The sequence below is a fragment of the Centrocercus urophasianus genome, unplaced genomic scaffold (genome assembly GCF_019232065.1).
Source record: "Centrocercus urophasianus isolate 14NV4802_14NV808 unplaced genomic scaffold, USGS_Curo_1.0 seq_21, whole genome shotgun sequence".
In the NCBI taxonomy this organism is placed as follows: domain Eukaryota; kingdom Metazoa; phylum Chordata; class Aves; order Galliformes; family Phasianidae; genus Centrocercus; species Centrocercus urophasianus.
Window position 1 is genome coordinate 14911164 of NW_024884767.1, and position 25826 is coordinate 14936989.

The 25826-nt window shown below is 38.6% G+C and overlaps 1 protein-coding gene across 1 annotated transcript in view; it reads right to left on the reverse strand.

Annotated features, from left to right (window-relative positions):
• CAMK4 (calcium/calmodulin dependent protein kinase IV) overlaps nucleotides 1–25826 on the reverse strand; it is a 152559-nt gene that overhangs the window by 60434 nt on the left and 66299 nt on the right. Inside the window, exons 2-4 of the mRNA XM_042822839.1 lie at nucleotides 23951–24029; nucleotides 9416–9478; nucleotides 8639–8721 (exon numbers count right to left, since the gene is read on the reverse strand). Coding sequence (XP_042678773.1) covers nucleotides 8639–8721; nucleotides 9416–9478; nucleotides 23951–24029 — 225 coding nt within the window. The remainder of the gene's footprint in view (nucleotides 1–8638; nucleotides 8722–9415; nucleotides 9479–23950; nucleotides 24030–25826) is intronic.

The window sequence follows — 25826 nt, forward strand, 5'->3', positions numbered from 1 at the left end:
TATTTTAGCAAACTGACCTTTTCCTCCTCCACTCTCCATACTGACACATTCTCCTATTCTTAGCTTTAACTCCCCACTTCCTTCCTACACAGGCCAAACTTCCCAACCTCCAGCTCAGACTGAAATCTCAGCACAGAAAGTCTTGCTTCCTTCACCTCAGAACGATAAGTGCAGGTAATTTTTATGTAAATCAATCTTAACAGTTATTATAATATTTGCAAATTCTAGACAATGCCTGATATTGTTATTATAAATACCATTTCTCCAAGCTATGGAGCTGCTTCTATAACAGTATTAAGAAATACATAATTTAGCTTTCAAATGCTTATAAACACATTCAGCTGTCCGGAATTAAAAAAAAAAAAAAATCACTTCTACCTTGTATTTCTTTACCAGCTTCCAACATTATTTCTCTTCATATGTTGATGCTAAGCTTATATTTGCTTTTTTGATCATTCATTATAAATATCACAATATCAGAAAAAGGTATCACTCTTGTTAGGGCTATTTTCATTCTTTTTCTGGCTGGCTTTTATGTCACACTCCTGTACCATGTTACTGGTGGTCTGCATCCCATTACATCACATGCAGTACTACTGAGATACTTGCTTACACAAATACAAGATCTATTTGAATAGCACTGTGTGCTGATTTTTTCAATATTTGATTTTATATAATGAATGTTCATTTATCTAAAATTCTCTGGTTACCATGGAGATTTTCTCTGTACATATTCACTTAATTCTTACATAAAGATAATTTAAAAATAAAATTAACGTACTTCTACAAAGTAAAGTAAGCCTGAAAATTAGTCAAAAACAGGGAAAGAAAATGATATCACTCTATTCAATAGCAAAAAAGTTTTCTACAAAGAACACCTTTCCAATGAGTGATTCATAAAATGGCCGATGCCTCTACTGAGAAGGTTTTGATTCCTTATTGTTTTGATGCATTTGTTTAGTTAAAAAGTAAAGCTTCCTCTTTAACTATGGATGTATTTTTCTTAATAAAGCATTGAAGAATAGTATACAATTGAAAAATAGTATATAAATACCATAGCTCAGATTCAATTTGCTAATTCCTCCTTATTTTATGACCATTTTCATAATTCGTTTCAGAATAGCTTTTACTGTTACTAATGACCAAAACTGTCTGCTCCTAATATGAAGAAGGATAAGGAGAAATACAGAAATGGCTTTCAATCTGACTCTGGGTCAACCAAGGAAGACACTTCCTGAATTTGAAATTAAATACAGCACTCTAGTTATTTAGAGAAGCTGTTTTCCTTCCTCATTATGATAATGAGAGGTAGTTTATGAAAAAGTGTGGCATACAGGAGAATGTGGGGGAAGATTCCATATTTATTATAACAGGTACTAGTGTTTGTTTTCCCAACTTCCTCATCAGCATATCCACAGCATACACAGAACTAAAAATCCTCTGAGCTAAATAAAGAACTATACATTAAAAGCTTTGATAAGACTAAATAAATTGCCACATCTTCAAATATAGCCATAATACAGCCATCTGCAGTGAAGTTAGTAGGAGCAGTTCAGCACCCATAATTTTCAGGACAGATTCGTCTATCAGAGACTCCATTTCAGTCAGCATATCAATAGTTTTTAATGGCTAAATGTGACGAGCTCGTGTGAACTACCTGCTTGTCACAGCCCTCCCTGCCAAAGCCAGACAGCTGTGGCTGTCCTGACATTTTAAGCACACTGTGTTAGAGCTCACTCTGGCATGTTGCTTACTTCCCCAAAAGTCTGAAGCTTTTCATCAAATTTTGAAACTGCATGTGGCATACTTAACATATATTGCGCTTATATCTCTGTCACAGTGCTTAAGAATACTTGTTGTTACACAGTTCCAGATTACTCTAGGTTCACTGCCTCCAGCCCGTCAGCAACTTAGGCACCTCTAACAGTGCCTGGATGTATCATACATTCCTTACTCCAGTTATGCTTCAACACTGACCAGAAAATCACGTTTTCTGAGAAAGATTTGCTTTTCAGGTTTTGATCGTAAGATCAATTTACTTGTAGTTTAGGACAAATACTTTGGTGCCACAAATACTCCAGATAACTTTACTTCCTAAAATGTTTTGGCTTCCCTTTGTACTTCAGTCATAATGTAAATAGAAGAAGCAACAAAAAAACAAAATGTGCAAAGCACTCATATCTTGTTTTATAATTTCAGGAAAGGTTTTGAATCAAGGTACAGGAAACACAGTGAGCTCTTGGTCTGTCAGAGACTTTCTGTACATATACAGCTTCAGGTACAGAGGCCGCAGTCAAATATACATACATATCTGGTCACCTGCACGGAACTGTCAAAACCTCTGCATTTCAAATGAACTTAAATGCTAGATTTGGTAGTAATTGAGGGAATGTTCATATTTAAATTAAGTGGCATCTCTCTTCATTTCCCCAGCATGCAGGTTGTGTCTATATTTCAGCGATGAGGCCATGGCAGAAAGAGAACATACTTGCCCGTGATGCTGAAATCACAAGGAGTCTATAATGACACTACTTAACAAACTCAAGAGCTTTGCAGACACCAGTCTGCCCTCCCTCCATAAGGACTGACCCCTTTTCCAAGTGTGTCAGTGAGACAGAAGGAAAATTTATGGCAACAATTCCAGCAAAGTTATCTTGAGTAAGAACAGTAAAAGACAAGAGGATATTTTAAATGAAAATACCTTAGCTGAAGAGGCTTCCACAGTGAAGTTAAGAGCCAGGCGTGCTCTAATGTTGTATCAGTTCACATTTACAGAGTGGCATGAAGCCAACCAGTATTATAATTGCACCATCACCCTAGTGTGAATTGTTTATTCATACCTAAAGCTGTAACTGAATATCCTCTGATGTTTTAGGTGTTTCACCTAATTCTAAGTGCATGCACTGACCACAATCTAAGTCGTATTTTATCTTACAACCATTTCAAAAAATTACTTTTTTTTCTTGTCTTGAAGAGAATATTGTAGTCTGCTAGAGTGTGACGGACTTAAAAAATAATTCTGACAGTGTCAGGTATAAAGGCATTATTGCAACTTTGAACAGGAAGGAAACAGTAAATCATATTAGAAAGCCTACAAATGAGCAATAACACACACCTCTCTATTCTGTAAACTGTTATTTTAATTACTGCTGTGGCAGAAATCAAGAGACTTTAAATGAGCTATTATTACATCAATAAGCACTTTCACCACAGCCAATTTGTGTGTTTTTCATTCTGCTTTTCATTGAATAGGGTGCATTTGGGTACGTCAAGACAGAAAGATTTCTTCTTCATTTTGTTTTGCTACCCTTGAGGAGGGAATACTATCTCGTTCATGTGAAATAGCGTCCAGTGCATGGCTCTGATTCATGTTCAAAAGACAAATTAATACCAATTAAAGAGACCAGACATCAGAAACAAATGAAAGATGCTACTCTGCCACAGATTTATAAAAGACACACGTTTTTGTGGCAGATGAAGTCTTTGGCAATTCCTATTTCCCTGTGCAGAAACAAGAAGCTTCAAGAAATTTTGTTCACAAGAGGTAATAATTGCAGCACCCATTAAAAAAAGACAAGTTCTTCAGGAAAAAAAAAAAAAAATCATATTTTGTTAACTTACACTCCATACATGACAGTATCAGCTGGAATTGAAATTTCAGAGGAAATAATATTAAATGTGAAATGAAAGCGAGTTGAGAGACCTTCATCCATAAACAGTATTTTTAGACAGTGGTTGGAGTACTTAATAAAATGAAGGAAGAAATAAGAGATCCTGCAGTCAAGATGACAAAGTACAGACAAGGAGAACATAAGGACTGTCATAATCATATCAAACTGAAAAAAGAAAGAAGCTAATGAAAGCTATTGTTATCAATCTTCATATATTCTGAGGAAAATGAGATCAGTCTTTGGTTTAAATTTAGAATAGGTATTTTTTTCTGAAATTAATATTTGGAAAAGTGATTCTGCTGAAAATCAATAAATATCAGTAAAATTTGAATGGAAAATATCAACTTCAAAAAGAGACAGCTCATGAAAGACAGATAACAGACTTCACTGTACTGCAAGACTGTCGCACTTAAGAGGTTAACTGACAGAAGCAAAACCAGATCAACAGAGGGACTGAGAATCTGATAAAAGGCAGCATGGAATAGAAGAAAAAGTCAATCTTGAAAGTATAAAGCAATTACATTACATTTAACCAAAGAATGCTGAAGGGACAGAGGGTAAAGTAAAGAAGCAAGAGAAAAATATAACTGAATTAACCTTAGGAATAATTATCATTATTCCAAAAGGAAAGAAATGTAATGAAAATTGAAGAAATAATAATTAAAGGGTTTAACATAATAAAGAGAGAAGAGTGATTACATATGTAATCAAATCTTGAAACAATCTGAAGTTTACTTAGTAGTAGTAGAAGTGTTTTAAAAAATTATTCTGATTAACAATTTGCTTATATAAGTAAGTCAAAGCTAATTTTGAACAGAAAACCTACATCAGTTTTTACGGTAAAGTCATTCTACATTCCCTGATGGTCGTTGAATTTAATCTTTGTTCTACTCAGATCCTTGACTCATATTAAAATGTTTTATTTAATTCATTTGAGCTCAAATTCAGTCCCATCTATCTAAAAGTACTCAGAATGTTGATTCCATCAATTCTTCCTTTAGTCTTCTTTCATATCAAAAAAAGCTTTCTGATTATAAATCTGCCTTCTAAAAGTAACCACATAGAGTTTATTACTTTATTTTGTATGCATAATATGATGCCATTCAAAAACCTAGTAAAACCAAATTATTTCTTTCCATAACACAAACTCCTCATTGTCCATTGTCTAAACTCTGTGATACTCTTCCTAAGAAGTTGATGTAAGAAGAAAATTATGAGAAAGAGATGAAAAACAACCTTCTCCTGCCACTGTGCTTCACGTCCCGCAATTTTCCATCCACAAGTAGAATGCAAACAAGTTATTTTTAAGAGGGACCATTCTTGCAGACGGAGAAAGGAGGGGTGAATCTTGGCATGATCACTCTAGCATACATTTGAACAGTTTTGCTATTTCTGGGTTTCTGTTTCCTTCAGTAAGATCCAGTCTTCAGTACAAAAAAGACAGGGATCTCTTGGAAAGAGTCCAGCAGAGGGCCACAAAGATGGTGAAGGGCCTGGAGCATCTCTGCTACGAAGAAAGGCTGAGTGAACTGGGTCTGTTCAGCCTTGAGAAAAGAAGACTGAGAGGGGACCTGATCCAGGTCTATAAATATCTGAGGTGTGGGGGGCAGAATGGCGAGGCCAGACTGTTTTCAGTGGTGAGTGGAGACAGGACAAGGGGAAACGGCCGGAAACTGCAGCATAGGAAGTTCCGCACAAATGTGCACAAGAACTTCTTTACAGTGAGGTGACGGAGCACTGGAACAGGCTGCCCAGGGAGGTGGTGGAGTCTCCTTCTCTGGAGATGTTCAAGACCTGCCTGGATGCCTGCCTGTGCGACCTGGTGTAGGGAACCTGCTTTGGCAGGGGGTTGGACTCGATGATCTCTGGAGGTCCCTTCCAACCCCTACAATTCTGTGATCCTGTGATTCTGTGATACCTTCCTGGCTGCAATGAGGACTACTGTCAGTATCAGAGCAATGTGAGAAACACAGACTTGCTGTAGGACACACTGGACTGGAAGACTAAGCAGTATCAGAATACTCTTCCAAGGCTCTGTCACAGTGCCATAGTTTAAAATGTTCTTCAAGCATGCATAGTTGATTCAAACATATAGGGTGAAAGAGGAGGGGCAATTTTAAGAAGCCATATTTGCCAGAACTGGGCTGGAGACTAGAATATCACCTAATTTACATTTACTAGACCCATCCACCTTGACTTCAGCAAGGCTTTTGACATGTTTCCCAGAATAACTCCACTGATGAGCTTAGGAAGTCTGAGCTAGACAAGTGGACAGTGAGGTGGATTGAGAACTGGATGACTGGCAGAGTGCAAAGGATTGTGATCAGATATGCAGAGTCCAGCTGGTGTACTGTAATTAGTGGCGTTCCCCAGAGCTTAGTACTGGGTCCAATCTTGTTTAACATCTTATGAGGCTCAACAAAGGCAAGTGTGGAGATCTACATTTGGGGTTGCATTTGTACAGGTTAGAGGCTGATCTACTGGAAAGGAGTTCTGAAGAGCTCCTGGTGAACAACAGGTTGGCCATGAGGCAGCAGTATGTCCTTGTGGCCAAAGGTATCCTGGGTTGTTTTGGACCTGCTTCAAGGTTGTTTTTTTTCTTCCTTTTCTCAAAAACAACTTCTGCTGTAATTCCTGACATTAACATATTGCAGGTGATAAGGAGCCTTCATCTGTTCCAGTGTAGTCTGGATCAGCCCACGGCAAATGGCATGACTGAGTTTCCACCCCTGGGGCAGTCAATTCCAGGTGCTATGGACACCTCTCCAAGTAAAAGCAATCTCTGCCCGCATTCTGCTCCCAGAAGGATTGAGAAAAAAGTATTAGTTATGACCGTTGTGGCATACCACTTGGCTAGTTCATACTGACACTAGTTCATACTGAATTTCTAATATGTCTGGCACAGCAGTGCTTAGCAGTGGTGTGGCTTCATTCAGGCCACGATAGTTCACTGTTAGCCTTCACTCTCCACTGGACTTTTGCATTGGACCTATAGGACTACTGAAGGGTGAGAGAGTCTTATTGATTACTCCATGGTTGTCCAGTTGATGAATTAACTGATGAATGGGAACCAGGGAGTCCTGATTGGTGCACCACTGTAGTGGAGATCTGCATCTGCTGTTCATCTTCTCGTAGCAGTCCCAAAACAGAAGGGTCCTCTGAGAGACCAGGCAAGATAGATAGCAACTTAATGTCCTCCATCTCAAAGACTGCTATACTGAAAGCCCATCGATACCTTTTTGGGTCCTTGAAGTACTCTCTCCTGAGATCTCCTGAGAGTCTCTTGGCCAGTTAAAATGGGGTACATTTGCCATTCATTTCAGTTACACTTCCTTTGGCCTCCAATACAGTTAACTCTTGGGATCTCCCTGGCACTGAAGAAATACAGATGGGTTTTTCCCCTTTATAACTTGATAGCACTGGAGTACACTGTGCAGCATGTCCACTAGAGCCTCTTATTTCTCTGGTTCTGATGTGCAAGGCCATCAAATCCACACAGATTGGTTCATTTAACCTGTCTGAAGAACTACCCTCTGTAAATCAGAACTGCCTTTTTCCTGGAAGAACTCTCTCTTGTGGTAGTTTGCCCTTGCAGCTCATGTACCTATGCCTGTAGGGCTGAGATGGGTTTTTCACCCCATTTCCTCATTTCCTCTCCATGGTCATGCAGGTAAAACCACAGGATGGCACTCACTACATCCTCTCTATCAAGAAGAGGAACATTTACTTCTAAATGATAGCATTCTCATTTGAACAGATGTAGGAGCCATTGAACCAGTTTCTTTTTCTTTGAGTGTCTGAACCAGTTTCTTTACAGGCCTGCAGGGAGGAAGAGAGACTATCTTCACATTGTCAAAGTAGGCTAGTCATTTTATCCACTGTTGGTCTTTTTTATCCTTCCAGTTTATTCCTGTCAGGGTGCTGGCACAACAAAATGGTGCACTCTGTACCATTCTCCACCACACAGGTCATGCACATAACAGTGTCATCTGGATCTTGGGAGTTTGTATTATTGTTCAAGTTAATTCCATATATCATCATTACTGCATCTAGCTCCCTTAAGCACCAGTACTTTTCTCCATGGTGGTTCATTTCCCTGGATTACATGCGAGGTCTTCCTTGAAGGGATGTCTTTCCATCAGGGCGTCTTTCCTCAGACATGAGGCACTGCCACAGGATGAAAGGCTGTGACCCTTTTCGAGTTGCTTTGTCAATCCCACTTTCACAAGAAGGAGATCTGAACCTGCTTGGCTTCATTGCCTGCTAAGTCCAGGCTACTGCTTACACCGACTCAGCAGGGGTGACAGAGCGCATGTCTAGATGACAGCCATAATCTTTTCACAAAACTTGCACCTCACTAAACATTAGGAGTAACATGGTTTCTGTCTCTTTCTCCTCCTCCTGTTTTTGCAATGGCCCCAGACATTCTGAAGAAAAACAATTCTTAGTTGAAACTATGACAAGAACTCAACAGATATCTTGCAGAAATGTTTTAACATGATGACTGGTTTTGTAAATCCTACAAATTTCAAATAGTATTTCCTTCCCGTTTCTCCACTTATAAACTTATTATCTGACATAGCACAGCCCTCCCCGCCAACTGGTTACGAGCTACCATTTTTCACTATGAGGTGCCTTCTGCCTGCCCCAGCACACCTGGGGGCACACACTGACACCACATACATGCTAAACACCCTCCTTGTACCGTATAGGCTCTCCATAATTCACTGTCAATTTCTTCCATTCTCAACTCATGTAATCCTTAAAAAAAAAAAAACCTTCCCAACACTTACATTTCCAAACACATTTTTTAAACTAGTTCCTGCAGATTAAGTCTCACGTGAAGAAATTGTATTTTGATGAAATAACTACAGTAATTACTCAGGCAAAGATTACGTGTATAGCTAAAAACAGGACCATATCATACCAGGTGGAAATACACAATGTGGTATGTAAAGACAGCTTACCTGTCAAATAGTTCTCCACCTGTGACCAATTCCAGAACAAGGCTGATATCTGTAGGGGTCTCAAATATCTCCTTCAGTTTTATCTGGTAAAAGACAACAAAAATAATAGAATCATAGGATTCATTCTTCATGTTTTTCTTCTTGTAGAGCATATCACAGTGCCAGCAGCAAGACACAGACCACAGCTAGTAATGTAGAGGATACCAGCTAAAGTTGGTGTCTCATTTACCTTGCAGTCAAGCAGATTACTGTAAACATTCTCCCAACCTTGTTGGTTTTTGATTTGCTTTGAATTTTTTTTTCCTTTTATTCATTTATTTATTTACTTATTGGCTATATTTATCCCTTTTGCATTCCTTTTCTTTTTATTGTAGTCCTCACACTTCCATAATCTCTGTGGAAAACAGCAGTTTTAGAACCTGCTTTCTTTAGTGTTCTTAACATCCCTCTGTCACTCTACAGTTGCTGAATTCCCACTGAAGATGGACAAAGCCAAATTCCTCTTATCCTTTACAGAATTACAGAACTCCTTTTGCACAGTTTCTCACTCAATTCCATGAGAACAACAATGTAAAGTATAATTCAATGGTCTTTCATAATGAATTGTTAATGAAGACATGAGGAGAAATCAAAGTTCTAACTAAGATTCCTGCAAGTCAACATAAATGAATAAACCTAGTTAATGTGGAGCTCAGAAAAATTATTATTATTATTATTACTATTATTATTATTATTATTATTATTTTAAGACATGGAGTGAAATGTGACTGAACTTACAATGTTAGGATGTGAGAGGCGAAGAAGAACTCCAATTTCCGTACGAACAATTTTCTTGTCTATCTGGTTAAAAGCAGGGGGAAAAATAGGTAAGTAATTCATTATTTTGTTAAGCACGGGTAAGTTTATCATAGGAAACTAAGTATGAACAGCAATTCTAGTCTCTTGCGAGATAACAACGAGGTGACATATATAATTCAAGTATACTGTGTGGAAGAGTCTTCCTTCATCACAAGACAGATGGTGTAACAGTAAAAAAGATCAGCATCTAGCAAAATGATCAAAAACAAATCGTGTAGAAGTAGACAATAGGGAAAGACATCCAAGTAAACTCCTAACATTTCTATTTTTATTAAGTCTCTGTTCTTGTCACCACTACTTAGGATGGCCACTCTGGTCACACACTTTTTGGCACACTCTGGTCACCAGTTGTACTTACAGTTTTCTGCAGGTAAGATGAGCGCACCAAAGCAGAGTAACAAGCTGCTTAGTACAAAAAAGCAACACAAAAGTTAAACAACCCTGAGCCACAGCAGTGCATAAGGTTTGGCTTCAGCTTGCTTCAGACATACCTGACAGATGAGTCTAGTTCTGCACAGACTCTCTCTGATTAAGCTATGAGAAGATTAGCTCTTCCCTTCTCAAATTGCTAGGTTTAACAATCCAGGCATGACCTACGCTCTCTTGGAGTAAATTGATCATTTCTCACAAAAAAGACAGACCTGGGCAGTATTTCATTCAGGAAAGACAACTGCCGCTCTTCCTGAACTTGATCACTTAAGCAAGCAAGAAAAACGCTTGTAAGAAACCACGCATGCTTTTTATGTTGCTAAGGCAATCAATCAAAACTCTTATGAAGAAACTACCATGGTTGCAGACATACTGACAAACACAAGATAAATTCTACACTGATGAAAATAAACATTTCTCTTCTACTCCACTCTTCATCTTGGGGGTTATGAGAGTCAGCAAGTTAAGTCACTGGCATTTTCCAAATTGGTAAAATAAATAACATGAAATAGAAAATTTTTCTTCCTTTTTAGTGGAGACATTCCATCAAACATTTCTAGGTTTTGTTGTAGGGTTGTTGGGGTTTTGTTTTGTTTTTTTTTTTTTTTTTTTTTGTAACATTAAATTCGAAATTATATGATACTATTTTAATCATTCAAAGTAGTATAAAATTACCTTCAAATTCTTAATGAAGAAGTCACTTGCTTACAAAAAGATCTCTTTTTTAACATCTGAAAAATGGGGAGTGCTTCTCGGTATTTTATTCTTCTCAGCAACATCAAAACCAGCTATTAGTGATGCTCTGAAGTACAGGGCAGGCAGCATTTGATTCTCCCTGAACACGTGCAAGCCAGGAATGATGCCAGATGCTGCAGTGGTGTGGCAGTGGTGTAAAAGAGTATAGAGCAAGAGCCCTCAGGATCTATTGAAAGTTGTTGACATTTACCTGCTTTTAGCAGCTCTGATAGGGAGCAAAATAAAAGACACAAAAATCAACGTTCAGTACGTTAAGAGCATCAGATAAGCAGCAGAAAACAAAAATTAAAGAGGAACAAAACGCTCCATTCCCCTAATACCTAATGGGAGATAAGAGTGGTGCTTATATCTTTGCTGGGATCTAATAAAATGCTGTGGCTGCATATGCTGAGGAGTTCCTTCTTGGGCCCAGGATGCCTGTGGGTCAGCATGACTCCTCACCCCTGGATTACCCACACAGCACAAAGTCATACTGCCTCGCTCCAATTATAGGAGGGAGAGAAGGTTCATTAATATATGTGTACTAGATGGCCAGATTAAGACACAACAGGTCAAATATTAGTCCAATTTTAGTACCAATTCTAGTTGCTCAGGGAGATGGGGAAGGGAAGATGGGTGATAAAAAAGGGAGAGGAAATAAAAGCAAGAAGTCTTTGCAGAAAGCAAGAGAGAGATGATCTAGGTTCCTGCCATTCCCCGCAGTTCAGATGTTTATCTTCAGAAGTGAAGGGTTGTTGGAGGTTGTGTTGTTCAGTTGATCACTACTGACATTGACAGTACAAACTTATTTATAAGTCCGAACCGGTCTAGTCAGCTCTTTTTGGAATGACAGCATGAACTCCTTTGTTCCCATCTTCCAGGCCTTGCAAATTCAAGCAAGCGTATAAGAGGGAGCAGGGAGGCACCAGCTTGCTTCTCCATCTTCCCAGGATACAACAGTATCATGCCTCAGTCTCCCATACCAAGCTGGAGTTACTTGGTCAGAGGACAGGTCTTCAGCCAGTAAACGCCCCTGGTCATTTCCTTTTGAAGGCAAACATCTTCAAAGAAATGCTTTCAAATGTAAAACTGTCCACAAAGTGACGTCGATTGCCGTACAGCGACACCCACCACTGAACTTCAAGATAAGTCTTGTGGTGAGAAATGCCTCAGAGAGTGAGATTTGAGCCAAGAAAAAAGAAGAGTTCAGACACACGGCCAGCAGCTCCGGTGATTCTGGCAGTAACACACACCTGGGATCTTTTCGTGGACTTCACACCCCAGATCAAATCAGAAAAGTTAACATGCATGACCACAGGCACAGCTGCTGCTTAGAATGAGCAATTCATCCACTCAAAAAGAGCCCATACAAGCTGAACAATCTGCAGTTTATTTTCTCCAGTTCTGAAAATGTTTGCTCATCATGAATGCCTGGCAGGAGGCATGTAAAAGCCTGTCCAAATCAGAAGGATGTTTCCTTTGGCACTAAGTAGGCAGTACTGACAAATGACAAAGGCTCCTTCTGAAGTTGTTGGCAGCAGTAAATTAAGTGAAGCGACTTGAGTCTCAGTTTCAGGTAAGGAAGTCCTCTACAATCCAATGATCCAGATCCCAATCTGACACACATTTTTTTCTTTAAGCTTCCTCATATAGTAGTATGAGAAAAAGGTACCCCAAAATTTGAGATACTGAGTTGGAATAGCAAATAGGTCACATATAAATGCTTAGGAGTGCTAAACATTTAGAAGCATCCTAGAAAATGCCTAAAGGAATATATTTTACAACAGAAGGACGCATGTGTAAATTATATGAATAGTTTCAGAGTAAAAACAGCAGCATATATAGCCACAACATTTTAGTAAGAAGAGACTGTTTTTTGACTGACAGCAGCAAAGATTTACCAACCTGAATTTGGGAGAAAGATGCAGTCCAAGAGCCCTGGGCACTACACTGAAATGCGTGTCTTCTCTATAGTCTGTGTTGTGGCTTTGCTGTGACACCTGAGATTCCCAGAAAAATGGTAGCATGTTGCATGCACTCAAAACTGAACTCTTAAGTCCAGTTTATTGAGAAACAGACAGAGGGCTAACAGTATTAACAGTTACAGTAACAGCATTATTTCACTCAAAGCAAAGATCCAGAGAGTCAGGACAATATCTGCCAGTGTGGGTCAGTGAAATTATCCCTTCAAACCCTTACTTTACATTGAACATTGACATTAAAAATATTCCTGGATTTGCTAGTATTTTCTCTCCATTCTTTTCCCCCACTTTTCTAGAACTAGGTATTTATGTGTTTTTACAATTATGTGTCTAAAAGCACTGGATCTTAAAAACTGGATCCTCGTTACTGACTGAATAGAGCTAGGTCTGATTCTTAATGGTCTTACCCTAGTTCTCATCCTTAATCAAAGCTGAGATCCTTCCATGTTTCCATGACACGAGGTAGAGTGACACTACAAATCCCTGAGATACGAAAGTGTTGATTCTATCTGAATTAAATCAGACACAAGATAAAACGAACTGTCACTGTAAAGAGGTTAGTTTAGTTGCTGCCTTGCAGTAAAGTACTTTATCCTGAAAACACAGGTGGCCAGCAGTTGCAAAGGCCCCTTAGACTTAGTAGAGAGCAAGAAGCAGAGCATGTTCCTCATCCTACAAGCCTGTTCTTTGCTGTCCTCCTTCCCTAAGACCATGAAGATATGGAGGTGTACATCTAGCCAGCTGTGGTCACCAGGGTGCCCATGCAAGTAACAAAACAGCAAATGCATACGGCTTTTCAGAAGCTTCACAGCGCAGTCTACCTCATGGATGCTGTTTTCCTCAGCTCTGCACAGCTTCTTATTTAATATCTCTTTTATTGACTCATATTAACACCTCTAACTCATCAGTGGCAAATGAATGCTTTACTGAACCAACAGCTCAGGCTCTGAGCAGGTGTTTCCTTGCACTTACAAGGAGCATGCTGCAAATCATGATTGGCTTGCCATTACACTCTGCTACATGCGTTTCTAAGAAACAATTTATATGTCCATCTCAGTTAAAAGAATTCCTATACTCAGACTTTATGGTGTTAATTGATAACTACTCTTCTTAACTACATCATTGTTTTTTGTTTGTTTGGTTTTTTCATTTAAAAATGTACACAAATACAACTATTCACCAGCAGAGATGCACAGCCACTGGTAGTCTGAAAGTGTGTTTCCAACTGTGACAAGTATGCAAAGGGCTGCTAGGTTACTTTTGAAAGCTTTCAAACATAATGCATGAATGTTTCTTTCTCTTCTGGAGAAAAACTTTAAAATACACACTTCCTAGTCAGTTGTAGGCTTTATTTTTTAATTTCACCGTGTTCCAAACAATGGGAATTACAAGATGAACCTTTTGAACAAAAGGATACTAAGGATACTTCTTTGTTCTAATTAGAGTAATTATTTAACACCTATTTTAAGTAATTTGATTCTTTGTGAAACTTTTTTTTGAACGAAAATAGGAGTTCTTGAAATAAAGAATTTGTCTTATGTTTTAGGGGCAGTTCTTGCCGGGTCATTGATTGACCTTCTCAGCAGCTTCTTAGCAGCTCTCTCTTTGAAAGGGAGAAACGTTTGTACTTGGACTAATATTACACTTAAAAAAAAAAAAAAAAAAAAAAAAAAATTATTAAAAATAATATTTTCTGTATTTTAAGCTTAGCAGACTATTCTGGCTCTGTCCCTACTGAAGCTGAACACAGGGCCCCTGAAGAACACATCAAACAATGCAATAAAGCACAGCAGTAATTGCACAGTGCTGCAGTATCTTCTATAAAGTCAGCAAGGAATTCTTACTTCATAGGTTGCTGACAAAGTTTTTGAACCACCGTAAGTCCACTCATATTATTAATGCAAGGGAAACAGACTATTCCTTATTAAATCAAGTATTTTCTGCCTTTAGACACAAGTCCACACTTCCAATTTGTATCTACAATTCTTCAATGGATGTATATTCTTCAGACTGTACACACCTGCATGGAACTACTGCAAGTTATGCGCTTGGATTTGTCTTTTCAGGATGTTTTATTAGATGCTTAAAGGTCTGCTTGTATGCAAACATGCTGGTTGCAAATGCAGGTCATATGGGCTTGTACAAGCAAATGGCACAAGGCTTTCAAGAAAGAAGAAAAAATGTTATTTTTTCATATGATAATACTGTTAATGTTAAATGTAAATCTTTACCATCAATGGAGCAACACTTCTGTATGTCAAAGAGCAGAACGCATTTATAGACAAGCTATCAGATGGAAAGAGATAGTTTGTGGGACTGTACAGATTACAAACAATAGTTACGTGCTGATTTATCTGATAGATAATAGATCCTCCATATTACAACATTATATTTTAAGGGTAAAGATGGCCAGAAGCAAACCATATTCTTCAAAACCACACAGATCCTGGTCAAAGTATCTTCCTGCTTAACTTGATGGTGCCACATAAGGATGAATCACAAGGTTCTAATAGCTCTTATAGCTTACACAACACAGGTGATTTAAAATAATGTGTTTTCTGCATAGGTTCAGAGTAAGTTATATATTCATTAGAACAGTCTTACTATACGTTATAGTCTAACTCAATAATGTTGTTGTTATTTCCTTTTGTGATTAATTTATACGCGGATTTTTTATGTAAATATGTTTGATAAATGTTGAACCACTTACAAAAACGGATTTCAGACTACCGAGCATTCATGAACTGCTTGTTTCAGTTATTCACTATTTATAGCGTCACTGCCATTACTGTTGCTCCCAAAGCTGCACAGAGGAAGACACTTATAAAATAGAACAACATGTACATCTCAGCTAAGTGCATTTTTTTCCTGAGTTCAAAATAGTCACATTTAAAGGGTTATTTAGAAAACTGTACTTGCCATTTCCTTGCCCATTCTTCCAATTTCACTTTTACAGCTACAAACACAGTTAAAATTTATTAAGCTAGGTTTCAGTCTAAATGATGCAATCAGTATTAGACATCTGGCATTTAGTAAGACTTCATGCTATCACCACATTTCCAAATAAATACACTGTATCACCACGTCATCATAGAATCATAGAATCACAGACTGGCCTGGATTGAAAAGGACCACAATGACACACACAATTTCAACCCCCTGCGATGTGCAGGGTCACCAACCAGCAGACCAGGCTGCCCAGAGCCACATCCAGCCTGGCCTTGAATGCCTCCAGGGATGGGGCATCCACAGCCTCCTCTGCATTCCAGCTTCTCACCACCCATTCTGAGTGGAAAACTTCCTCCTAATATCTAACCTAAATCTCCCATGCCTCAGTTTAAAACCATCCTCCTTTGTCCTATCACTATCAACTCATGTAAACTGTCATTCCCCCTTCTGTTATAAGCTCCCTTCAAGTACTGTAAGGCCACAATGAGGTCTCACCAGAACATTCTCTTCTCCACACGAAACAATCCCAGCTCCCGCAACCTTTCCTCATAGGAGAGGTGCTCCAGCCCTCTGATCATCTTAGTGGACCCGCTCCAAGTGCTCTACCTCCTTCCTGTACTGGGGGCCCCAGGTCTGGACGCAGTGCTGCAGATGGGGCCTCACAAGAGCCGAGTAGAGGGGGACAACCACCTCCCTCTCCCTGCTGGCCACCCCATTTTTAATGCAGCCCAGAACACAGTTGGCCTTCTGGGCTGCAGGTGCACACTGCTGGCTCATGTCCAGCTTCTTGTCCACCAGGTCCCCAAGTCCTTCTCCACAAGGCCTCTCTGAAGGGATTCTTCATCCAGTCTATATTAATACCTAGGATCGTCTTTTCCCAAGTGCAATACCTTGCATTTGGCCTTGTGGAACCTCATCAGGTTTATGTGGACCCACTTCTCTATCGTGTCCAGGTCCCTCTGGATGGCTTCTGTTCCCTCCAACGTATCAACTGTACAGATTGGTGTTGTCAATCACAGTCCTTTAGAAGCTGAAAGCTGTTAGATGATAGAACATTTCCTATCATCTACTATATCATTTTATCTCAAAGCTATTCTATTTTTTTACAAGACTTCAGCTGCATGAGAAAAATTGAGAATAAATATACTGTTCTTACTTACATTATTGGCAAAGTTTGATGCCCACAGCAATTCAATAAATTGCACAGAAATATAAAGCTAATGTTCACATAATTCTCTGCATTAACTCACACTCACAGGTCCATGTCAGCTTTCACTGCTACTCAATGAAGGTTTGACACACAAGGGCTAGCATTACTGTTGTAATACCCAACACAGATACCAGATTATTCCTTGTGATGAAATACATACTCAACCACTCAATTTTGTAATGCCTGGCTGGGAGTCTGCTGATCAAATGAGAATATTTTCTTTATCAAACATCAGACAGGAATAAATATTGACAACTTCAGGTATGGATTAAGTCTTGCATGTAATCTCTGAAAAACTACCCAGAATCTTTAGACCTGCACCTGGACTTTAGCATCTCTTGATATTGAAAAGGTCTTCTGGTAGATCAGCCCTGGACACCAACAATGAGGGGTCCTGAAGTCACAAAGTCACTTCAGTGTTTGCTAGTAGATAGAATCTGTAACTTTGCAACTACAACAACAAAATAAGAGTCCATGTCCCCAGAACTGCTTATAATTCACAGATTATACTCTTTTTAACCTAGGTAACATAGAAAGCCAGCAGATCCTCACAGAAGAAAACCTTAAGTGTTGTTTCTGCCTCCAAGCAAAATTTTAACAGGAAAGATAGAATACCAGTAGAAAAGCTTATAGATGATAAAGGCATCCTTCTGACATTGAGTTAGACCTCTCATATAGTGAAGGACACAAAACTAACTCCCACTATGGTTCACTAAGGAGCTGCAATACATAAGAGCACTGGCATCACCATCTCCTGAATCCACATTCCAGCCTTGAAAGAACTGACCAAGAGATCTAAAAGGCTTTGAATGCCAATCTCAACAGAGTCCTCCTTTCACCAACCAGTTTTAGTAAAACTGAAACGTAACACTTTAGCCTCTCTCTTTAGAGCTTTTCATTCTGTCAGCTACTGTAAGGCAAGTAACAGACAAGCAGTTACCTAAAGCCTTGTACATATGTACCTTATCCCCACAGATTTTATCTGTGAAGAAATGTATGCCGCAGGTCATTATTGCTGCTTTATGCACTGTTGTGCTACTTGCCTGGTCACAGATTCATTCCACATCCAGCTGCTAGCCTCAGTGCCTTATGTTAGTTCCATCCACAAAACATGAAAGAACTATTCTTATTACTGTGATGCAGCTAGAGAACAATAATGACCCAACAAGAATATCTAAAATAAACTGTAATGGTAACATGTATCATTTTCCTAAATTTCTGTTGAATATAATTTAACTTCTCATTTGCGGGAATTGGGATTCTGATCTGCAGAAATTAGGACCTTTCCAACAAATACTTGAAAGCCATGCCACAGAGTACTTCTGATTGTGTCTTCTTTTAACTTTCTTTCAAATTCTAATATATTTGTAATATATATATTCAGTAATCTACAACTAATTATCATGCTATTTCTTCTCACAGCTTTGTGTTCTATTTATTGCAAACAGTTCAAGCTAATATAAATTTTATGTACCCCTACAACAAAATCTAAATTGCTGCAAGTTGATATCCCTAAGACTATTGCTTAGAAATCCACAGAAGTTGGATCTTTGCAATTCTAAAATATACTTAAAGACCATAAATCAAAGTGACTATAATATTACTAAATTAATAATTTAAAATATCATTTATGTAAATTCTTACTAATTATGGAAATGCTTCCAGAAGGTTTCAACAATACTACGTAATAGATGAACAGCTGAAGTTTCAAACATTGTCTCATTCAACATAACCAGAGTTGAATGGAATAATTATTAGAAAGAAATGGTAGTATTTGATGGCTACTTAAAAAGAAAGGCAGAGAGGGAGTATTATAGTTATTATTATTTTACAATTATGGGAAAATGTTTTATTACCCATAAATAATATAATCCTGGTAATAAACCCAGGATATGCAGTTTGAAGTCATAAACTGTTCCTGTCCTACTTCAGCAACTGAACTACTTGCACTGAAGGCAGCATTATGGTTTCTCATCTTTGGCCTTTCCATACATGAAAGCATATTTTACTTAATTCTTTGCTCAACAACATAGAACAAGAAAACTGAGTCCATCTCCTCCAAAATAAGTAACTGCTACACCTGCGGTGATTCCACCACTGCATACACCTGCATACACCTACAATGCAAGTAGGGAAAACTTTCAGAGATCCCCAGGGATCATCTATCTATACCAAAGCCCTCACTTCTCTGAGGTACAGCTTCTCTTACTGGCTGTAAATAATGATGGGTTTCTAGAAAGAAGGGCTACAATCTGAGGGTAAACTAGTATTTACATCTGTCCATCAACTCATTACTTTTCAGCATTAAATATATCCTCATGTATTAGCACACTTAACTTCTATTCCCCACTTGCCTCTCTACACTTACGTACAAACATTGCTCTAGAACTGTTTGAAGCCACGGAGAAAACAAATCACTGCAGGTGAAAAGGAAACAAGATGCGCTTGGATGGGTTGGTGGAAAAAAATATGCAGCTTAGATAAATTCACAAAAGATTCTGTCAATTGTCTCTTTTTCAGTGAATTTTTTTCTGAATCACCTAAGGGATATTATTTAGCTTCTTCGATACTAATTTAACAATGCAAAGTGTGCAGCAGGTTGAGCTTCCTCAAACTGTAAAATGAGCTGAGCTTTATGTTTTCCTTTTTTAACTGATCGATCTCTGTATTTCTAAAAAGAAGAAGAAGAATGTTATAATGTTAGCTAATTGTGTGCAAATTAAATGCAGAAAGGAAGAGATACAACACACATACTCTCTCCTTAAAATCTTACCCTGAGGGATGACTTACGCAGGAAGAACACAGCAATACAATCTAAACGGTGACACGCAAAAAAATATTACTCTACGTTAAATGATTTTTTACATGTCATCTGCACTGCAATGAGATATAGTACAATACATTGTAATGCAGATGGCAAGTTAAATAACTTTATGCATGTAGGACAGGTTCTTTCAATTCTAGAGTGATATCTTTTTCCTTCTCTGAAGGAAAGTAAAAAGTAACTCAGAAACTGTCTCTCACTTTTCCTGTGGACTAGCTTACTCAGCTACTCCTCTGCTCTTCCTAGATGCCAATCCAGCAAAAGTACTGATGGTTATTGCACCAAAGGACCAGCATATATGGTCTCATCAGAGATTCTACAGCAGCAGAGAAATACAGAAGCAGCAGGCATTCAAGCTAAAAATCCTGCAAGGCCTCATGGAAGCAGATGAAAATTTCTGTTTTATAGCACAAACACATCTTCTCCAAAAGTCACTGGAAATCCTACTTACTAAATTTGACAATTCCCAAGTATGACACACAGTCCCTACACTCTTTCTCCAGAATACACACCTATAGCACTTGCCTTCTCATTCAATTGGAAAGTTTCAACGAAAACAGCACTACTCCAGGATAACAGACTCAACTTTTGCACGTGTCATGTCTACAACTTATTATCACCAATTCACTGCAACTCAGAATAAAAAAGCCCCAATCTTTATGTTCTTTGTACAAATGGGAATGTATGGAGCTTGTTATATATACATATATCACAGTACGTTTAAATTTAGCCCTTGCTATCCAACCTCATTTATCCAGGTGGGAAAGCTGTTACCTTCCCATTTATTCATACTTCTCTCTGCTCCACAGACTGAGTATTAATTACTCTCAAATAGTCTGATTTATTAGAATTAATATTAGATTAATTAGATTATCTAAAATAATCTAAAACTATTAATTAATTACAGTAAATATATTAGAATTAATCCCAGTACAACTATTGCCAGAATGTGTAGCCTAAAAAATGTTGCTTTTTTTCTGACCTAAAGTATTAAGAATAATGTTGCTTCATAAAAATGATCTTAAGTACCTAAGAAATATTTAAATATCACAAATCCTGTGAGAGGACACTCACATACTAAACAGAATGAAATTCTCCAAAGCAGTCTTTGCACTTGGATGTCTCAGTATTGAGGCACAGAGGCTCCAACGCTTCATAATACTTAACTGCTCTTATGAGAAAATATGTATCAACTAAAACCTAGCGATATTGACTAGGCTATCTTACAAAGCACTACTGTGAAGATAAATCAATAAACACTACCTCCTTGCTATGGCTGACGAAGCAGGAACAAAAAGAGCACATAACTTGGCCAGGAGCACAGATTGAACTGGCAGCAGAAGAGCACCAAAATCCAGATGATCTACCTCAGAATCCTATTCTGCCTTTCTCCGAGCATGTGGCTTTACTGCAGTGATAGCTCTCAGGTAGCTCTTCAATTAGAACTTGGCACCTTTAAAAAATAAGCAAGCCCTCAGTGTCTCAACTTGGAAGGCACAGAGGAGTGGTCATCTATTTTCTCCAGTGGTGATACTCTCCAATATTTTTTAAGCAATTTGTCCAGACTCTGCAGGAAATTTAAGGCTGAGGTGGACCTTATTCCTTGGATGGTATTTACCTGCTCAAACAATGACATGGCTTTCATGCTGGCCTCAGTTCATAGGTTCATCCAGCTAGCCCTAATATACTAAAAAAATACTAATTTCAGAAGATTCTAAGAACTCTCATCTTTCCACAAATCTGTATTCTGAGAATTGGCTGATATCTCCTGTCCAAAGTTACATTTGCTTTTAAATGAAATGAAAAGCAAAATGAAAAATTAATTACTTCAATGAAAATAACATGGTCAGGTGTTTTATGTATTTTGCAATCTGTTCCCAGCACACAACTTTAATCCAAAAGCATCATTTGTTTCTTATCTGAGCCTCTCCCATGAGAAAAAAAGCATTAATTTCTGAGAAGCTTGTAGCAAGCAACACACCACTGTTACCTCCAGTGCAAGCTGGATCACTTGCTTCCTGATTGCATTCTGCTCTCTTGGACACTCTTTCTCACCAGGTTACTCTTGTTCTGTGCTTTGCAGTGTTTAAAATCAGGCAGTTTGATTGGACATAGTTGAGAATTTGCTCTTTCAATATATTCCTCTGTATTCTAATCCCCTGTGCTCTTCAGAGCTCCCTTAAATATATTTAAGAAAGAAAATCAAAGAAAGGTGACTGTGTATCAAAAGCAGTCACAGGCTCTTCCTCTCTCTCCCTTCATTTCTCAGCTACTGAACTGCCATCTGTTTTGCTAGTTAAGGTTTGTTTGTTTGTTTGTTTGTTTATAATTGTTTAAAAAAGCCAACTGAAAACTTAAGCCAATCAACATTTTAGTGTATAACTTGGCCCACACAGTTATTTTTACTGAGATAGGCTCTGAGCAAATATCAGGCCTCCTGCTGTGGAAATACTACCACACAGTTAGTCCTGTCTCGGTGGTAATAATTATGTGTCCAATTTGGACAGCAACCAGAGGAGCTCATGGCACACAGACACAAACCACAACATATTGTTACAGTATCTCCTTTAATGTTCTCAATTATACAATTAAGCCAGTCAAACAGCAATATCACTTGTTCTAAGGGCACAATAAAGCATCCCAAAGTATATGACTACACCAGAACAGCTTAGCTAAATGAGTTGCTTAAACACACCGCTGATACAAGTGAAAGCTGCATTAAGCTAAGCTATTGCTGTTCTGAAATACATAACCATATGCTTATGTTCCTCTTGCTTGCCATCTTTCCCTAACTATTATCATTTTAAAAACAAAATCTTTGTTACAATCAAAGTCAGCAAAAAATCAGAACCAAATACTGCATGGATCTAGTAGTAACGTGATCGTCATGAATGTGAATTTATCTCTAAAATATCAAAAAAGGGGCAAATAAACTATTGTAGAGTCATATCTTTCTTCAAAATGCACTGCAGAACATGAATTGTAAGAAAGTATATTCTTAAACTGTTACAGGAATCATAGGCATAGAAAACTGATTAAAATTTACAAATACAGTTCTCTGCATTTTGATTAACAGAGAAGGCTCCAGCAATGCAATGACTGTTTCTGCAATGCACCAGGTGCTAATTCAAATGCAGCAAACAAAACTAAATTTTTATGACAGCTTAAACTTTGGCTTACTTTCAGAGATGGCAAATTAATACCAACCTTTTACTCACGTAGAACCTGCTTGTTACATGTTGCACAGAGACCACCAGTTAATTCAGCATGTAGACATGTTTATGTCCACCCACCTCTCATTATGTTGCTGCACGCAAACACTACTGGACTAATGAATGTTTTAAAACTAGAATAAATTGAATCAAAACCACTCACAAATAGAAATCATACCCATATCTCACAGTTTGTTTTCTTCCCCTCAAATTTATCTTCCCTTCTTAGAAATATGAACTGCTCTTCCTTATCTCTCATTTGCCCACGATGCTGTGGATGCCCCATCCCTGGAGGCATTCAAGACCAGGCTGGACGTGGCTCTGGGCAGCCTGGTCTGGTGGTTGGCAACCCTGCACATAGCAGGGGGGTTGAAACTACAGGATTACAGTCCTTTTCAACCCAGGCCATTCTGTGATTCTATGATTTCTTTTGTGCTGATTGAAGTTTATCAGTCCATTACTAAGCCTTCCTCTTTAGTCTCTCTTCATGCTTTCCACCATCTATTTTGTAACACATAACAATGGCCCTGGTAAAAGTGATATATATAGAGTTCTAAAAATAAGTGATGTTTCAGCTGGTCCTCCGGTAGTTTTGTAGCAGAGAAAAGCCTCCATGAAATATTTAATCTTACTTGAATGTGAATCCGTGTTTTAATCTGTTTTTGAAAAAAATAAATTATATGATGATATTTATATTTTGAGCAAGTCAATATACTAAAGCAATATGTAATCAAAGAAAATTTGAATGACATAGAACCCATTTCTTTCACATAGAAGTGATAGTGGAAGAAATCTTTGTCTAAAATGCTTTCTCCAAATCCAGGTCCATACAGACAACACCAGATGAAGACAGAAGCAAGCTATGGGGACAAGAGATTCACAGCAGAATACTATTACCTCTAAAACTAGGAACAGAAGAATTCCAGTTAGAGAAAATAAAAAGGTTAGTGAGGTCCTCAGTCTAATCCATTCCCTCCCACTAAGAAACAACATCTAAAAGAAAGAACAGGAAACCCCAAACATATCCCAAAGGAAAAAAGAAAAGCAAACAACTAAATGGCAACAACAACAACAAAAAACTGTAAAAACAAAAACAAAACAAAAAACACTTACTGTCTTCTTCAACTTTTTGATGGCGTAATGTTTCTGGGTCCCTTTCTGCCTGCATCTGTAGACAATGGATGTAGCCCCACTAAATCAAAAAAAAAGAAAAAGAAAAAAAAAAAGAAAAAAAAAAAAAGGAAGAATAGTTGTACATACATCTCTTTGAATACGTCAACAAACAGATTTTCCTAGCTAACATTTTCTACTTTTCCCACACCAGGTAAAAATACCTCATTTTCCCCCCATACATGGAACAAAAACAACAGTGAAATGTGCTCTCTATAAAACCAGTGCAGTTCAGTTATTATTCAGGCAATAGAACTGCAAGTGCTCAAGGTGCCTCTTTGTTTTTGTTAAGGCCATTTGCAACAATTAAGGCAGATGTTTTGTTTTTTATCGTTGTCGTTCTTTATTTGTTTTTCACCACTACTGGCAGCAATGGCAGGGGAGATAGAAAAGAGGAAAAGTACTGTGGTACTTCCTGCCCAGTTGTCCAAATAGTGAAGTACAGCAGCAAATGAAGCACGCAGCACTCTGATTAATTCAGAGGAAACTGAAGAGGTTTGTTCAAAGCAAAACCAAACAACTTGGTGTAGAGCTTCAGTTCCTTTTCAAGACCCACCACAAGCTAAATAGGAGCACTCATAATATAAAGTTATGGCACTGGTATCTGGGAGACATTTATCAGGGTGGGAAGTCAGACTACATTCTCCAGAGGTCTAGAACAGGGTGTCTCAGCAGCTTTATTTGTTACTTACAAAGTACTACCTTTGTATTCTATGGACTAGCTAAACAGAGGAAAAACCTCTGGCTAAACCATACTGGTTATAAATGATTCAGATTATACTCTATAATTATATAACATTTGTGTTCAGACACCTCTGAATAACTCAGTGTCAGCCAGTAGTAAAATGGACGCACTGAAGTGCTACATCTCAGCACAGTATTTAAGGCCCTATGAGACCCAACAATAGCGCTGACCGTATGGGCCAAAGCAATGAAGTCTGTCCTCAAGAGACGTATCATGCTTTCTAAGATCCAATAATTAATTCCAAAAAGCTGGAGATTTTTAAGAGAAAGGGGACTGGCTCTTACCATATCAATTTCCTGAGTAACATACACTCATATAATACACACCATACAGCCAACTGTACTGCACATAGAATCACAGAATCACAGAATGGCGAGAGTTGGAAGGGACCTCAAGGATCATGAGTCTCCAACCCCCCTGCCACATGCAGGGCTGCCAACCTCCACATTTAATACTAGACCAGGCTGCCCAGGCCCCATGCAACCTGGCCTTGAACACATCCAGGGACAGGGCACCCACAACCTCTCTGGGCAGCCTGTTCCAGCACCTCACCACTCTCATAGTAAAGAATTTCCCCCTGACATCCAACCTAAATCTTCCCTCCTTCAACTTAATACCATTTCCCCTTGTCCTGCTATTATCTACTCTTTCAAAGAGTTGAGTCCTCTCCTGTCTGTAGGCTCCCTTCAGGTCCTGGAAGGCTGCAGTGAGGTCACTCCTAAGCCTTCTCTTCTCCACACTGAACAAGCCCAGCTCCCTCAGCCTGTCTTCGTAGGGGAGGTGCTCCAGTCCCCTGACCATCTTTGTGGCTCTCCTCTGGATCCTCTCCATCAGCTTCCTGTGTTTCTTGTACTGGGGGCTCCAGACCTGGAAGCAGTACTCCAGACGGGGGCCTCAGGCAGGCAGGGTAGAGAGAGGAAATCACCTCCCTGTCCATGCTGGCTACTCCTCTTCTGATGCGGCCCAGGATACAATTTGCTTTCCAAACTGCAAGCACACACTGCTGACTCATGTTCAGTTTTTCATCTACCAGGACCCCCACGTCCTTCTCTGCAGGGCTACTCTTAAGGACTG